The sequence below is a fragment of the Bos taurus genome, chromosome 15, assembly GCF_002263795.3.
Source record: "Bos taurus isolate L1 Dominette 01449 registration number 42190680 breed Hereford chromosome 15, ARS-UCD2.0, whole genome shotgun sequence".
NCBI classification, from domain to species: Eukaryota; Metazoa; Chordata; class Mammalia; order Artiodactyla; family Bovidae; genus Bos; species Bos taurus.
In genome coordinates this window covers 76,605,626-76,622,203 of record NC_037342.1, presented here as the reverse complement: position 1 = coordinate 76,622,203, position 16,578 = coordinate 76,605,626, and the positions used below count along the sequence as shown (strand labels likewise).

The 16,578-nt window shown below is 51.3% G+C and overlaps 1 protein-coding gene across 13 annotated transcripts in view; it reads right to left on the bottom strand.

Annotated features, from left to right (window-relative positions):
• Positions 1 to 2,166: 2,166 nt before the first annotated feature.
• The window catches only part of ATG13 (autophagy related 13), a 42,068-nt gene continuing 27,656 nt past the window's right edge, over positions 2,167 to 16,578 (bottom strand). For 4 of the 13 annotated variants that reach the window (XM_059874619.1, XM_005216429.4, XM_005216430.4 and 1 more), the window contains 11 exons: positions 15,828 to 15,924; positions 15,388 to 15,486; positions 14,486 to 14,579; positions 11,332 to 11,430; positions 10,476 to 10,586; positions 9,930 to 10,066; positions 7,662 to 7,776; positions 7,057 to 7,134; positions 6,776 to 6,937; positions 6,094 to 6,222; positions 2,167 to 4,387 (listed from right to left, as the gene is read on the bottom strand). In XM_059874619.1, coding sequence (XP_059730602.1) covers positions 4,310 to 4,387; positions 6,094 to 6,222; positions 6,776 to 6,937; positions 7,057 to 7,134; positions 7,662 to 7,776; positions 9,930 to 10,066; positions 10,476 to 10,586; positions 11,332 to 11,430; positions 14,486 to 14,579; positions 15,388 to 15,486; positions 15,828 to 15,924 — 1,199 coding nt within the window. In that variant the 3' untranslated portion in view covers positions 2,167 to 4,309. 13 annotated transcript variants of the gene reach the window in all.

Here is a 16,578-nt window from a genome sequence, read left to right as displayed (position 1 = left end):
GATGTGGAACCCACAGGTGCAAGGGCCAACCATAAGGTACACACGGCATAACAGAATGAGTGCCCGGTGGACACTGGGATGATGGTCTTGTCGCAGATAAATGAAGTGACAGGCCCACCCTCTGGTAGCAGCCCGGGTTGGAGCCCTCGCCTCCTGACCACTGTGGTCCTCCCCATACTTCCCTCAGCCGGAGAGCTTGGCTGTTTCCATCTGCTACCCAGTCGCGTGGAGGCTATGAAAGATCCAGTTTTCCTCTTTTGAGCAGGTTTGGCTTTGATTTCAAGGTTAAGCTAGGGACTTTTTGGTGCTCCAATAGCTAAGACTTCATATTCCCAGCGCAGGGGGCTTGGGTTCCATTTCTGGTCAGGGAACTAGATCCCACCTGCCGCAACTGAGTTCACACTCTGTAACTAAAAGATCCCACCTGCCACAACTAAGACCCGGTTTTGCAAAATTAATATTAAAAAAAAAAAGTTTAAGATGGTAAAATTTATGTTACATGTATTTTACCACAATTAAAAAAAATGGTATGTCACAGGGAGCACAGGCCAGAGTTTCACTTGGCACAGTGACCAAGTTCCAGCTGTTAGCTGCTTGCCAGCTGATTGCAATCAGGAGGGTACGGTGGCCTCAGTCAGGCCTGTTCTTTTATCTCCTCATTGCTTGATTTGGCGGAGGAAGGTGGGCCAAGGCTGTACGATCAAGGCAATGGTTATAAATGTTGACGCATTGAGCTCCAGGAAGCCAGTCCCCCTCAGCCTACCCTTTGTCCTCAGCTACCCTTTGTCCAGGTAGCTCAAACAGAAGGTGCTGGCCACCTGTCTCCCTGGGTCTGCCCAACTCTAAGCTGGGTGACTATTTGGAACAGAGGGGCGGTGACCCAAGGAGATGATGAGGCAGGCGGTCAGAAGACAGCTGTTAGGGCTGAGCTCCGGCAGGGCCTCTGCTGAGTGACTCAAGAGCCAGTTTACCCCTGCCTTGGCAGCAGTGGGTCCCTGGGGCAGAACATCGGGACGCGCTTTAAAGGAGGATACCACCAGACGTGGGGCAGTTGAATACTTTGCTTTATTGGAGTGGGGGGGGCCCAACTGAAAGTGAGGACTCCAAGGACAGTCTTAACCACCATTTCTGACCCCGGGGTGGGACGCATGCGTGGTCAGGTGTCATGGGCAGCGTCACGTGCAGTTCGCTAACTAGCAAGGGCTCTAGGGCTCAAAGTGGCGGCAGTGGGCGGGCCCATCCTTTCCAGCCCCTTGGAGCTGAATTTAGAATTTTCTAACCTGCCCTCTCCTCCCCTGGGGCCTGGCTTCAGCCTGAAGGGCATGGGAGGCAACCGAGACAGCACTTGCCTGGGTTTGTCGGCAGCTCCACCTTCTGCTCCCGTTCCTACCACAGGCAAAACAGAGGAAGGAGCTGGCTTGGCTGAGGGCTGTGGAAGCTCCCAGGTCAGATCGGGGCAGTGCAACGCAACTGCCTGGGCCCTGGACTTCACTCAGTCCCTCTCCCGTCTGGTTTGCTCAGCCACAACCCCTCATACCAGATCAGCAAACATCCTGGTGGTTTGGGGAGTCCCCCGCCCCCTGCCTGGTCTCTCTGCAAACAGGACAAGAGCACTGCCAGCTGTCTTTTGCTGTCTTTCCCTCTGAGCCAAAGGCTGGTGCCTGGGGTGAGTGGGGAGCTATGGTGCAGGGAGCAGGTGAGGTCCGGAGGAGCCGAAGATGACGGCCTGCTGTCCCGAGGGCTTTACTTCACACGCATGTCTCCGTCACACAGGTCACCTCACTGAACACGTGTCTCACATTACTCACACACAACCCCTGAAATGGGAACATTACAGACAAGGAAAACGAGGCTCTAAGAGGGGTTTGCTGGGACCTCCCTGGTGATCCAGTGGTTAAGACTAGCAGCTCCCACTGCAGGGGGGCGTGGATTCGATCCCCACCCAGGGAACTGAGACCCTACGTGCCCCACGGTGCGACCAAAAAAAAGGAAACGAACGAGGTTTCCTGACCAGCCCAGGACCCCTAGCAGCCGGTCAGGCTCTGAACCCTTGCTGTGCCTCACATGGCACTTCTCTTCCCTCCCCGGAGCCTGTCAGCAACCTGGGGCTGTGCGACGTTGGAGGAAGAGGGTAGGTTTTTTGACAACCTGCAGGACAGGAGGCCATAAAGTACAGAAAAAGTTTATTGGAAATCTCTTGAATACATTTTAAAGTAATAGCTTAGTATTTCCAAATGGATTCGGCTGGAGGCAGGGAGGGGCTGTTCCCCCTGGAGACGCGACTGGTCCCAGCCCCATCAGGGGGTGCTGTGGAAGTCGGTCTAGGGCTCATACCTGCCACTGCACAGGGCTGAGGGACAAGGGCCGGCCTTGACAGTTGCCCTGCTCCTCCCAGGCTCGGCTCCAAGTCCGGCTCAGCCCCCCTGGCCTCTCACGGAAGGGGTCCTGAAGAAAGGCTGCTGCCTGCAGAGGCCAACAGTTCAAAGAGGACAACGGCTCAGAGGTCTTCCCCTGCTCGGCCTTGGAAGGAGGGCTGAGAGGCTGGCTGAGGTGGGAGTGGGGGGTATCAATGACTTACCAGGGCCTCCACCCTCCTCAGTGCTGGGGCCCTGGGGGGTAAACCAGGATTGGTGTAGCAGGCCACAGGTGTGCTCGGCCCCACACCAGGAGGGCCAGCTGGATGCCACTTCGAGAAACGTGCCTTTGTGGCAGCAGCGGGTGTGCACGAGGCTGGGCTCAGCCCCATGGAGGTGAGGACAGAGCTGACCCCAGCGCTGAGATCAGCCTCGTAGGGGGAGGCCGCCGCCCCCCGCCCCCGCTAACAAGCAACAGAGGGCCACCTGCTCTGCTGCAGAACAGCTTCTGCCAACGAACACCCAGGTGGCCGCGGCGGGCAGGGCACGCCTAGCCTTCCTCGGATGGGGCTACAGATGAGGCGACCAGGAACAGATGGTCCGTGAGTGAGGCTGGGCTCTTGGCCGACTCAAGTAACAATACCTGAAGGGTTAAGTCAACTGAATGCCCAGCTTTGGTTTCTCAACAAGGAATCGATGCAACTAGTAAACCTCAGGGCAGGGTACAGACCCTGGGGTTAAAGAGAGCTGGTGGCCAGGCCCAGGTGGAAGGAGGAGAAGGTCCATGACCCCGCCCCGAGAAACCAGAACAGTACCCCAGGAGGAGGGGCCTGCCCAGCCTACCCCAGGGCCATAGCGGGGGACACACACAGCACCCCGTGGGCACTACCAGTGGCATGACCCTGGTGAGTCATCACATTTTGAATCCAAGACTTCCTGGGCTGCTAGGACATGGTCAGTCTCTCTGGAGAAGCTGGGCGATTGAAGGTGCACGTGTCTAAGGTAGAGTCTGTGGTCAGCTGTCAGTTCACATGCAGCAATTCTGGGAGGCTTTGTGGCCCGCCCCGGCCAGCCCTGTTCTGGGATCCCACCTTCTACGCCTCGGAAGGAAGATCTGAGAGCAGCAGCCCCGAGTGTGAGGAGCCGCTAGAGAAAGAGGCACTGCCCCAGGGAGCCTCCAACCTTCCCAAGTGAAACATGTTCTCTCTATAAAATATCTGATTTCTCTGAAAGTAATAAATAGTGACTGTGTCCTGTAACAGGGGAAGAGGGGAGGAGAAAGGAGAACCTGTGCTGTGACTCCAGTGACAACTCCTAGAGACGCAGGACTCTGCTTCCACACTGCTGGGCAGGCAGCCGCCAGGGCTACTCGGATGGGCGGGCACGGCTGACTTTCGAGTTCTCATCACCTGGGGTGGGAAGCCCACCACATTGCCAACAATACAGGCCCGGGACAAAGGGAGGAAGACAGAGAGGAAGAAGATACCAGAACTAAGAGGAAAGACCCTGAAGGAGAGCGTCCTGCCTCCCTCCTCCCGGCACGGTCTCCGTCCTCCTCCTGCCTCCGCTCCAGCCTCGGGGCTACCAGCTGGAATGTCGCCTGGCCGATGGCCACGGCAGGCCGGCAAGGGGCCAGCTGCTGGGCAGCCCCGGGGCGCGGGGCTGGCGGGAGGAACGGGAGGACGGCCTATGAGGCCTCCGCTGAGGGTGGCGTGAGCGGAGGGTGGGCAGAGGGCGGGTGGCGGGGGTCCTCGCGGATGCCGTCATGGGCTGTCGCTGCTGCCACCGGTCTCCGGGAGGGGCCAGAGCAGGGGCTTCCGGGTCCCCCAAGGGGACCGCCTCCCCTCGGCCTGGCCTGGAGCAGGACAAGGGGTGGGAGCAGCTGCCAAGGGGGAGGCGCTCTGTCTCCTGGGGCCACAAGAAGGGGATGCTGCTGGGACTCAAGGACACCAACTTTACTGCAGGGTTTCTACAAAGGCATCAAATTCTCGGACATTCTTCTCGTGCGCAGCCAGCTTCTCTGGGAGTGAGTCCTGTGCAGGGGGGGGGAGAGGAGCTGCTTACTCAGTAGGCCGGGAAGCCAGCTGTTAGCCGGGGCTGCAGGGAGCAGGGTACTGTCCGGCTCCGCAGGGCTGGGCTGCCGAGCAGCTGAGCAGGCACTGGCCAGTGGGGGCTGAGGAGGGAGACAGAAAAGCCTGGAGAATCCAGGCTGGCCACACACGCGATGAGATGGAAAAGGGCCACGCCCACAATGGGACAACACAGAGGAATCCAACGTGAAATATCTTTGGCACAGATTAGACTAACGTTAGATTAAGACAGTGGGTTTAGAGCCCTACAGGTTCAGGAAGCGAACGCTATCCTCACAGCCTGCGCTGGGCCGGTGGCAGAGTCCCGTGGGGGCACACACCAGGCAGTCCCAGCCACACCCTCAGGAGGTTCTGACCCTGCGGGTCGGTGGCCAGGTTGGAAGTCTGCATCTTTACACCAGCTGAGGGGCTGGGTGAGGGTTGGGGCATTGAGAGAGAACAATGAAAATGAGGCAGAAACAGGCGGAGTTAAGTGTAACTGCCCACAGGTTCAACCATTAGTTAAAGCCTGGCCCTAAGCAGGTGGTCTGGCCCCACTGCCGAGCGTGCAGCGGCAGAGCTTACCCCCCACAGAGGACGCCCTGCCAGCTGGGGGCACCTGGAGCTCTTCGGAAGCAGCGCAGACACGCCGGCTGCCCGGATGGGTTTGGGGGGCTGGAGCAAGCCGGCTGCAGCTTCATCTTAAGAGCTTTTGGACTCCGGCTCCTTCCAAGCAAATTTCAAATGAGTCCGGAGAGTCAATTAAAAGCCTAAAATCAGAAGCCCGACTCTCAGGGGTCAAACCTTTGTTTTGCTGGCTCAGTGTAATCACCAGCAAGTTATTTGTTCCCAACGTCATTCTTCTCATCTGTAAACTCGGATAAGAAGAAAACCTACCTCTTGGGGTCTCATGCTTGGCACCTAGAAAGCTTCAATAAATGTTAATAATGACATTTTTGCTATATTATTATTACCGAGCAGCTTACCAAGCAGGCTTTTCTGTTTAAGGCAAATCAAGGGCAGCTGAGCCAAGATGCCTATTCCTAGAGCCACTCCTGACTGCAGTATAGGAGGTCAATATTTCCACCTCAGGCAGGGGGACCCCAACATCTCGTGGCACAGGCACCCTGGATCTGTGGCTGTGCCAGACACTCCTCTGCCCATTGAGGACAGGAAATAGAAAACACCCTAAACGCTCATTACAGTTAGTATCGGGACACCTGGCTGAACTCGGGAGCACGGGGATGAGTGAGCAAAGGGCAAGAACACCACCACTCGGTCCTCCTGCTGCTTCTGCCCTGTGTCCCTGGCACCTGCCTGGCAAGCTGGACAGCTGATGGCAAGAGCTGCTAAGGCAGCTTGGCTGAGTGGCATCAGCAAGTAGAGGACATCAGGCAAACAACAGGGGAGTGAGAACTGCTGGGATCAGAGTGCAGGGAAGAGGAGGAACAAGCGCAAGCATTTCAAGACAGCGACTGTGGGACACAACGCATAGCTCGAGTGCGATCGCAGGAAGGCAACGGTTCAACCGTCTTGTCCTGTGACCTCAAGATGGGAGGTGTGAGCGTGGGGGAGCAGCGGGAAGAACTCTCCAGGCCTGCGGAGCAGGAATGGCCATGGAAGGAGACAGGAGGCCAGAGGGCGAGACAGCAGGCAAGGGGCTTCCGTACCAAGTCCTCGGCCATGGACTGGGCCCCGATGTCGAGGGAGAGGCTGCTCAGCTGAGGCGGGTTCTGAAATTCACGATAGAAGGTCCCCAAGTCCATCGGAAGGATGTCGTCTTTAGAAAAAGCTGGTTTCTTAAAAAAAAAAAAGAGAGAGAGAGACTGACTCAAGTTTAGCTTGCCTTAAACCACAGTGGAAAATCAGACGGGCTTAACTATTAATAACCCTCTTTCCTTTCAGGAATTAGAGGAGAAAGGGCTCCTCCAGGCTGACCTTTGTGGAATCTTTACAGTTTTCTCTTCTGGGCAGCTAAATTCATCCTGGGGATGACCTCCCTCTATCCTGGGCAAATTTCTGTCCCCTTCCTTTACATTCCTCTCTTTAGCAAAGGGCTATCCATTCATGAACAGGACCCGCGCAGGTCCGACTAGACAATCCGATCCCATTTAGAGGTGAATTTGAATCAAAGACACAGCACCAAATGCCTCGCTGCTCATGGGCCTCTACACGTCTCCCCAAGCGGCGTGTAAGGCCAGGTTCCCCACGCAAAGTGCATAGCCGGGCACCCCCCTTCCCTCTGTCTGGACCAGCCCATCGGATCCCCGAAGGCCTACTCAAGAGCAACAGATGCTTCTAGGTTTACTGCCTCTGAAGCAGCAATGGGCAAGGGAGATGCTGCCAACTTACAAAGTCGATCATGACGAAGTCGTCCTGGGTATGGCCGCTGCTGCCCCCGCTGGAGCCATCAGAGTGCAGGCTGCCCTGGAGAGGAGATGTAGTCTCTGGGGAATCTGGGGGATTCACCTGTTTCAGAACAAGGCGGAGGCAGGGGCTGGTCCTGGGCACTGGCTGTAAACCATGAGCCAAGGGTGTGGCTAACAGTCCGCGGAGGAACAGTGAGCGGCCCACCAAGAAGGACAACCACTGTTCGCTGTCTCCCTGCAAACTCGACTCAGCAACGGACTCACCATGGGATCTGCATCCTCCAGCTCCAGGTTCTTGGGAGCAAACATGGCAAAGGGTATGTCCAAACTGGTCAGGGTCACCTGGAGAGACGCAGGAGAAAGTATCAGTGCGCCCCCTTCCCCCAGCTCGTCTGCTTCCTTAGGGGCTGCCAGAAGATGGGGGGGCATCCAGCAGGTTCACGCACTTCAGCTGACCATGCCACCCTCAGGTTCCTGTCTTGCTGGAGACCCCTCTGGTCTCCCCTGCTTTCCACCACGTGCCCACAGCATCCACAGGACCCTGGATTCAGCTCTGGAAGCCTGACCCACAGCAGTTCAGTAACAAGTGTTCCTCACTGGCAGAACTGAGGAGGACTTTCCTGTCTCAAGTAGTGCTGAGGCGATGACACTGCAGTGCAACGTGTGTGCTAAACGGCGTGGTCTCCTCTCCTACGAGACCGCATAGCAACAGTTCTTAACGTTTCTGGAGTGATGTCACAGGTCATTAATCCTCCCCATAGAAAATTCACACCATTTTGCATGTGATTTCAGTGGTTCCACAGGTCCCAGGTAAGACCTCACTCTAAGGGCTCACACATTCTCACAGGTTGCGGGGGCAGAAAAATCACCTGGTTGATGGGCTTGTTGACAAAAGCCCCCACTTTCCGGACAAAGATGGTCTCCAAGACATCGTGGGGGGAGGCCCGTCCCTCGCTGCTGTTTGATACAGTTTCAGCATCCTCACTGGAGAAGAAAGGTCATGTCGGCTCTCCTTCTCAAACCACAGCAGAGCCTACTGGGTTCCCCGTAAACCCACCACCTTGTGAGGCCACAGCCCAGGACAGGAGCTGCCCCCACCAGCCCAAGCATGTGGGAAATGGCAGTATGAAGCCTGCCTGGGGCCCCGTCACCCTCACTTCTGAGTTGAGAGCACAGGACTGCACTTCCTGGAAGAGCTAAAAACAGGCATATGTGAATGAAACTCGCTGTTACACTTGTATAAAGCTTCCATAAAATTTACTCTGTCATACCAGGGATAACCATCAGTCACCGTGCATCCAGCTATCATACACATGGGCAAGCAGCTCTCATAAACGACTAATTTTAATGTCAGTCCAGTTACAGAGCCAGACTCGAGATCTTACATCCCCCTCTTCACTTTGTCGTTTTGCTGCCTGAAGCTCCACACCACGTGTCCGCCCTCCCCTTGCCCCGAGTCCTCTCTCTGTTCAGCAAGGTCTCTCAACAACACACCCAACCTGGCTGCCCCTCCCCCTCCTCCCAGGTGGCACAGTGATGAAGAATCCGCCTGCTAACGCAGGAGGAGGTGCGAGTTCAATCCCTGGGTCAAGAACATCCCCTGGAGAAGGGAATGGCTACCCACTCCAGCATTCCTGCCTGGAGAACTCCATGGACAGAGAAACCTGGAGGGCTACAGTCCAAGGGGTCACAGAGTGGGATACGACAGAAGCAACTAAACGACTCCCTCCCGCCCTCCAGGCTGATGCTGAGTCCCGAAAGGTGGGGGACACCAAGCAGAAGAAACAGGAGCTCAGACTGTCAGTCACAGCCCTGTGAGAAGCCGGGGACGGGAAAGCCCCAAGGCAGGGGCTCAAGATGGGGAGGACTATGCAGTCCAAATGGCTCCCGGCCTCCAGACACCAGGGGGGACCAGCGTTTGAGAGCCCCCGGCACAGGGCCCTCTGTCTTCAGTTACTCCAGGTCACACCCCAGGAAGCTAGGCTCAGAATGCGAGTAAAACGACTACGATGGGGCTTCCTTGGCTGTCCAGTGGCTAACACTCTGCTCCCACTGCAGGGGACACAGGTTCAATCTCTGGTAAGAGAACTAAGACCCTGCATGCTGCCAAAAAACACTAAGAGGATTCCCCCTCTGATTATCTAACAGGAGGAAAGAGGATGGCGGTTTGAGGGGCCAGGCATGAAAGTAATTATTTTTCCTGATGGATGACATGGAAAGATCCTTCCAAATAAACCCCCTCCCCCAACTCCACTGTGGGAATGGAAAAAAAAAAAAACAGGAATTTCTAATATCTGAAAGTTCATTTAAGATGCAATGGGGCAATCGACGTCAGTAACTCTGGGGCCTTCCAGTTAAGAGAGGGCAGTGCAGGTCAAGACAGGCCCAGCTTCCCACAGAACTTTCGGTGAAATGGAAAGAGTGAGTCTGGGCTCTGCAATCCAAGAAGCCAGGCCTGTGCCTGGCCGTTCTGTGAGCTAACTGTTCTCTTAGGCCAATCACTTAACCCTTCTGAGATCCTGTCGCCTATTAAAGGGAGGTAACATGGTGATTTTTGCAGGGTGGGATTATGAGAACTTTCCACCCAATCCATGTCTTCAAAATCTGACTTACAGACTGTATCACTTCTGCAATCAGAAAAGACAAAGGTTTCTTTTTGTATTCCAGTAAGGAAAAACAGTTGTTTCTACAGGATCCCCAGGAGGCACGAACACAGCAGAAAAAGATAATGGATCATAACTACCACCGCAGACACACCATGACTCCGATGTCACGGGTGTGGTTAACACCACCCTGTTCTGGTCTCAGGGAATACTGAGGACACCCAGGGAACCCATCTCAGGGGACGAGAGGAACATCTCAAAACACCTTCCTGCATCAGGGTAAGGCGCGCCAAGCCCGGCTGCCTGCTGTCAGAAGACAGTAGTGGTGCCCAGGGCAAGCCCCCCCTCACACACCAGCTGCAATGCAAGATTCTTATCGGGAATTTGAAGGATTCCACATTTTCCCTGCAAATGCCAAGCCTGAGCCAATGCTGAAAGCTACTCTTTACTTGCTGATACCAAATAAGCAGATGTGTTGGGGAGGACAGGCCCCTGGTTGGTCTGAAGAGCGGCCGAGCCAAAACGTGAACTCACCTGCTGGACGGCGTGGCGGCGCAGTGGGCCCCATCAGAAGGGGTGTAGGTTGCCAGTCTCTCCTGGTCAGCCTGGGCAGCATGGGCAGGCTGGCTGGGACCAAGGGGTACCCCACCTTCCTTCCCAGGGACCATTAGCTTTGGGGGAAAACGAAAAAATACAGTGAATCACAGCAACATCAGGCAGGAGGGGAGACTTGCTGCCTAGCACGATGGCATCAGCTGTCCAGCTTTCCCATCACCAGTGCTGCCACCAAGTGGGCAGGAAACCTTGGAAATCTTGATCCTTTCTGGGGCTCGCTCAGTTAATGGAAGACATGCACGGAAGTGACTACAGAGGGAAAGAGAGGGGGGAAACACTCGGGAAGCTCTTCTTTTCTTTCTGAAGTGTAAGAGGCGGCCTCTCAGAACCATCTAGTCCTCCGAAGTTACAGAAGAGCTTTGGTTCAGAACACGTAGGACACGGGTGTCTTAAGAGGCCCTCTGGTGTGTCTGGGCAGGGGAGGCAGCACAGGAGCCCCTGGTGCCCTCCCACCTTTAAAGATACCTGCTGAGGGTGTGCGGCGTTTAAGCCAGCAGCAAACACTACTGGATAAGCCAGGTCAGCAGATCCAACGCCCAGGGCAGCAGGCTGATAGGAAAGGCGAGAGCTGGAGAGCTAAGCAAGAGAAAAACAAAGAGGGGCAGCGGAAAGGAGGAGGGAGAAACAGGCACTCCTAGAGTGTGACCAATGATCAGATCAGTAGGGCGAGGAGCGGGTCCCGTGCGCTGCGGGGGAGGGCCTGATGTGAGGCTTACAGACAGACCAGGCCGTTCCTCTGAAAGTAGGAAAACAGACTGATCCGCAGTGGGGCGGACAGTCTCAGCTCCGTGCCCTCCCAAGGCCTCACGTGAGTTCCCTGCTCCCCCTTCTCCCAGGGGTTCAGCTACATTGGCTCAGTTTCCAGCCCAGCAGATCTGGGGAGCACCGTCTGGGCAGAACTGGGAACCAGAGCCATCAGTTTTCCCAGGTCATTCTAGTCTCTTCTTTGACCTTGAGGTCCCTTTGAAACACAAGGCATCTTCTTTAATCACACCCTCCATCACCACTGGGTTTGGGAGGGTTCCTATTTATAGTGAAAAAGAAAGAAAACCACTCTTGGATGATTTATCTGGGGAAAAAAAAAGATCTAAACAACTCCATGTACTTTTCACATCAATGGTAGGAGGAGGGGCGAATGATGAATCTTATTTTGGGCCGCTGGTGCAATGGCTGCATCCTGTTGAAAATCAATTACCGCACCTCAAAATAACCCACAGAACACTTGGGGATATTTAAATAACTATACCCTGTACTTTATTTATAGTTTTCAAATAAAAAGAAACCATCTGATAGTATCCCCTTCTTCCCAGTATGGACTCACTTGATGGGAAAAGGCCAGTCCTGCCGTGGGGACCCTCAGGGTGTCCGTCACCACAGGAGTAGGGGTCTGAAAAAGTGCCTTTGTGACCGTAAACACACACTGTGCACAGATACACACAGACAGGAGAAACAGGGGAGAAAAAAGAAAAGGGGCTTGAGAAAGAAGTGAAAAAAACTCTGGAAAGGGCAGTAGCAATAGAGGCTGAAATGTACAGTGACGTCAGGAGGGAAGCAGGGAGAAAGCTGTATGACTGCCTTCTGAAAAGGACCGCTTGGAAAGGTGTGAAGAAGAGAGTTTATCCCTGGCGTTCTCCCTGATGCGCAGGTGGAAAGCAAAGCTGAGTCGAGCTGCTATGACTTGGTGAAACCTGAACCAAGCATTAGTCTGCCTTTAGTCAAAAGAGGGTCTCTTTTAGAAAATTTCCAACAGGAGGGTCCTGAGAATGTACACAGGGTATGCTAAACAGGAATGAGGATGCTGAGGCTAAGATATTAGACTGAAAGCCTTCTTCTGGGGACTCAGAATCTGTAGGCTCAGGTTTAAACAGTTGATGCTTGTTGGCTGTGCTTTTAAAATGCTCAGGAACCCAGCGGTGAACTTTCTTGCATCAGCTCAGGGAAGATGAGGTGGTATGCAGGTGTAGGCATCAGGGTGTGTGTGTGCACACGCTCACAGTCCCTGAGGGTGTAGAAGAACTTGATGGAGTAAAGGCTGGGGCATTTTCAAAACTCAGGATTTCAAAGCTAATTATGGGCAAGATGATTGTTTTGGGTCTTGCTGTTCCATCTTTAAGTCTCGCCAATTAGCTAATTAATTAATGCCTAGAATTGGAGGTAGGACCCCAAGATACAGTACAGGTTCTGAGTCACAGCTATTTATTAACTTAGCTCTGTGCCCAAATGATACAATGATCCTTACTTTACTAGAAAAACAAAACAAAACCAGCCCATTAGTATTTACTGGATCACAGCAAAAGCTCAAACAGAAATTGTTGAACAATTATGTGATTCCCTAGATTAAACAAAAGAAGAAACTATTTCAATATTTACAGGAACAAAGAGACCAGGTGGTAAATGATTTTTCTTCCTCTGTTCTACCATCAAGCTTCAAAATGAGTATTTCTGCACCAAACTGTATAGTCTTGATTACAAGTACTCAGGGAGCAGTGACAAGGCTCACCCACTGGGTGCTCTCTCTGATGAAATCTTGACAAGATCTACCTTTAAACTGTAACAAGACACAATAGGCAACTGATAACATGAAACACACAGGCTCTCCTTACACAGGTTAATAAACCTTTCTGCAAACCTCAGCTACAGAAACGACTTAACTTCCCTTTACCTTTGGGGTCTGGCTGAATTTCCACTGTATCAGAGAAAAAGAAAAACTGATGTGTTAAAGCCGCAGGCTCACCACCCCTAACATCTCCCAAGTTTATGTATGGTTTATGAGTTTATCAGTTGTTAAATGAGCATTAAATGACATATTCAAATTTTGATGATTTAAAAAACCATCAACTCACGAATGTGAACTAGTAAGAAAGTGGGCTTTCCTCTTTTTTTGGGTCAGTATCGCTCCCTGTCAGCAAGCATACCAGAAGCCACCCTCTTCCAGAGCAACAGCAATCTGTATGCCTACATATATTAACGGGGAGGGGGGGTGAATAACAATTCCTACACACCCAAACCAAACTGTTCAAACAATTTCACAAGACTCTCTTAAACTTTAAATAGTCACATTAGAAATAACAGTGATCCATGAATTTCTATAAAGTCCTTCACACATAAGTTAGCTTTTGTGCTTAACCCCTGCTTTTAAAACAAATCAGAACTATACTTTTAATTTAATATCTAAAAGCACAGGATGGAATAAATCTAAATTTTTTCTTAATGAAGAAAATATAGAGGATAAAAATGTACGGACAGCTAATTAATTTGTTGGGTCCAACACCCCCGAGCAAGATGGTGAAAGTAAGATGGTGAAAAAGGATAATCAGGGGCTAATTTAGGCTTCCCAGGCAGCACGAGTGGTAAAGAACCCACCTGCCAACGCAGGAAATGTAAGAGACGTGGGTTCGATCCCTGCGTTGGGAAGATCCCCTAGAGAAGGGCTCCAGTATTCTTGCCTGGAGAATCCCATGGACAGAGCAGCCTAGCAGGTTATAGTCTATAGGGTCACACGGAGTTGGACGCAACTGAAGTGACTTAGCACGCACACATGCATGGGTCTAATTTAAAGGAAAATAGAATTCACTTAGGGAACCATCTAATATGAAAGAAAAGAGGAGGGAAAAAATAGAGGCAGGCAACGGGTAGATGATAAACAATCTGGGGTGGAAGGGAAGAAACGTGCCCTAAAATTCAGTCAGCTGGAAAAAACGACTCCTTATCTGAAGCAGTCTCAGAACCACATGTATATCATACACTTCTTTGGGGGAAGTGTTCACATTGCTTGGAGCCTGCGTTTTATTGAAACTGGCTGTGACACTGAAGATGGAGCCTAATCATGTTCAGAGAGGGAATGCAGACAAACAGATGTCTATGTAACTATTAAGGAAAACTGCATAGCTGGGGTCTTAATGGCATTTTATGCTAAATGATCACTGGCTCCTTTTTTGCTCCTTCCATTATTAGGAACCATATTTAGGAACCACTTCAAAGAAGCAGCAGCTACTAGGACCTCCCTGGTTGTCCGGTAGTTAAGATTCCATGCTTTTACCACAGGGGCATGGGTTTGATCCCTGGTCAGGGAATGAGGATCCCGGATCTCATGTGCCGCTGGGTTCGGCCAAAAAAAAAAAAAAGTAGCTGCTAGTTCTAACAAGTGTTGCTTTCAGTGTCTCTCTGGTGCCAGAACACAATTCTGATTTTGTAGGGGTTTTCTGTGGCTGATTTTCTAGGGAATTGTAAGATGTCACCAGGGAGGTAAAAGTTACATGGAATCTTGCATGTTAAGATTGCAGACTAGAAATACTACAGTATTATCTGCTGGGTAAGAAGGTTCTCCTTTACTCCTCAAAATAACTCCTTGAAATAATCACCACCACCACCACCAGAAGAGATTGTTATCTAAATTTTCACATAAAATTTTCATATCATAAGGCCCATATATGTACTAAATAACTACCGCCACACCAGAACCTGTTTCCCCCTACCTGGGAGGGAGGCGAGGTGGAAAAGGAGGTGGCGCACACTTCCTGAGAGTCTTCCACAGAAGGACACGCTACTCCAGTGTCCTCGCCGGCGGTTCTGTGGTGAGGGGGAGAGAAATCATGAACTGACTGATGGCAGCCAATTTCAGAAAGGACACAAAGAGAGCTGAGATATGGATGCGAGTTGTGCTAAGAATCCTTTCGACAGTCCCTAATTTCAAGAGAGGTGCATTGAGTCCTTGATAATTTCAAATATGTTCAGAAAGCAACATCTAGAGGTTGACAATGGCTTTTTTTTTTTTTTAAATCCAAACATTTCACCTGACATACCATTTGAGAGCGTTTTTTTAAAGCCTGGCCAATGTAGGGCCAAAGAATCATCAGCAACAGAGAATGCAGTGAAATAAAAATCTAGATTCCAAAGACAAAAAACAATCCAACTTCACGAATCCTTCACAGAAAGGCAGCATCTTCCTTGGTACACATCTATTCCAATCTCTCGACAACTCTGTTTTCTGGGATCTAGGCCTGGAGATGTTTGATTCTGAGGAATAAAACTGAACTGTGCCAATGGTGACCTGAAAACCACCTAATTTGCAAAGAACATTCTTTCTCCACATTACTGCCACTCTCAGAGTTTCTAAGTAAAATCAAACCAAAAGTCAAATCAGTACTGTCTAGGTCAAAATATCAAAGGATTTTTTGAGACGTGGTCTACCTTTCGTCTTGGGGTACCTGACAGGCAGCAGCAAGGATACAGCCAGCCACTCCACTTCCCTCCCCGTGGGGTCTCCATCCGTGTGCCCTGCCTATCGGTGAGTGTGGATAAAGGTGCTCTACGGGCCTGTGCAAGATGGATGTTTCCACCAGCCACAGTTTGGAAAAGAGTTTTCCACATTCCTCACCTGTAATTGCAGGGGTGCATGGGCGAGGAGCTGGGATAGGGACGGTCCACAAAGTGATCAATAATAATGCCCATGATAGGTGGGGTCCTCTCAAAGTGCCTGTAATGCAGTAAGCAGATGGCCACATTTGTTAGAATGCCTTGTCACGCCCCCTGCAGCCCTCAGAGATCCCTTTGCCTCTTATCTATTGGAAGGAACCACAGAACCTCAACTCCTGCATCCCTGAAAATAAGCCATCACTTCTACGTTGGCTCTGGGACACTCAGCTTCTCCAGTCTGGAGACTGGGTTGTCTCAGTTCAGCAATGGCAACGGTGAACTCTAGGCCCAGCTGAGGCGAGGGGGGATGGTTGGAAGAAAAACAACTTTAATATCTTTGGAAGAATTCCTTTTTTTTTTTTTTTGGAAGAGTTCTGTTGGATTCCAAGGCTCTTTCCTCACCTGGTGGACATGAATGCCAAGTTAATCCTGTAAGCACAGGAAAGAGTGATGGTGCCCACAGGGGTACCCACTGTCCCAACACGAACTGTCTGGAAACCTAGAAAAGAGATAAATAGTTAGCTTTTTTCCAGACAATAATGACACTACCGTCAGTACGTCTTTCCCTGAACCATTCAGCCACTTGTACAACCTCTGGCATGACTCACTTAGCTACCTTGAATGCAGCAGCCTCAATTTTATACATATGTGTATGTATATACATATAATTTTATTTTAATTTATTCTATGTTGACCTAATACTGGCAGGGGAAAAAGCATCTATTTCCTGATAAAACTACCTTCAAAGAGGTAAAATGATTATTAAATCAAGTTAGGACTTAAACAAGTCCTAACCAACCCTGTCCAGATGTGCCAATAAGACATTAAAGGGGCACAGAGAGTTCCTCACACAAATACTTCAATTTATAAAGCAACTGCACTCCCACCCAAGCTGCCACCCCAGAACTAAGCACAGAAAAGAGCCAGGGCATTACAATAAAACTTTCCTAGTTTTCTTGGTTTCACTTCCAATTTTTCAAAATTGTTGATACTCATCAGAAACGTTTAACATGATCACTGTAGAAAATTAGGAAAACAGACAATCATATAAAGAACAACAAAGAATTCTGAGTTACTAGAACTTTTGGGAAAATTATTCAGTCATTCCCTGGTGGCTCTCCAGACCTGTCTTTTCCTTACTTGTATCACACAT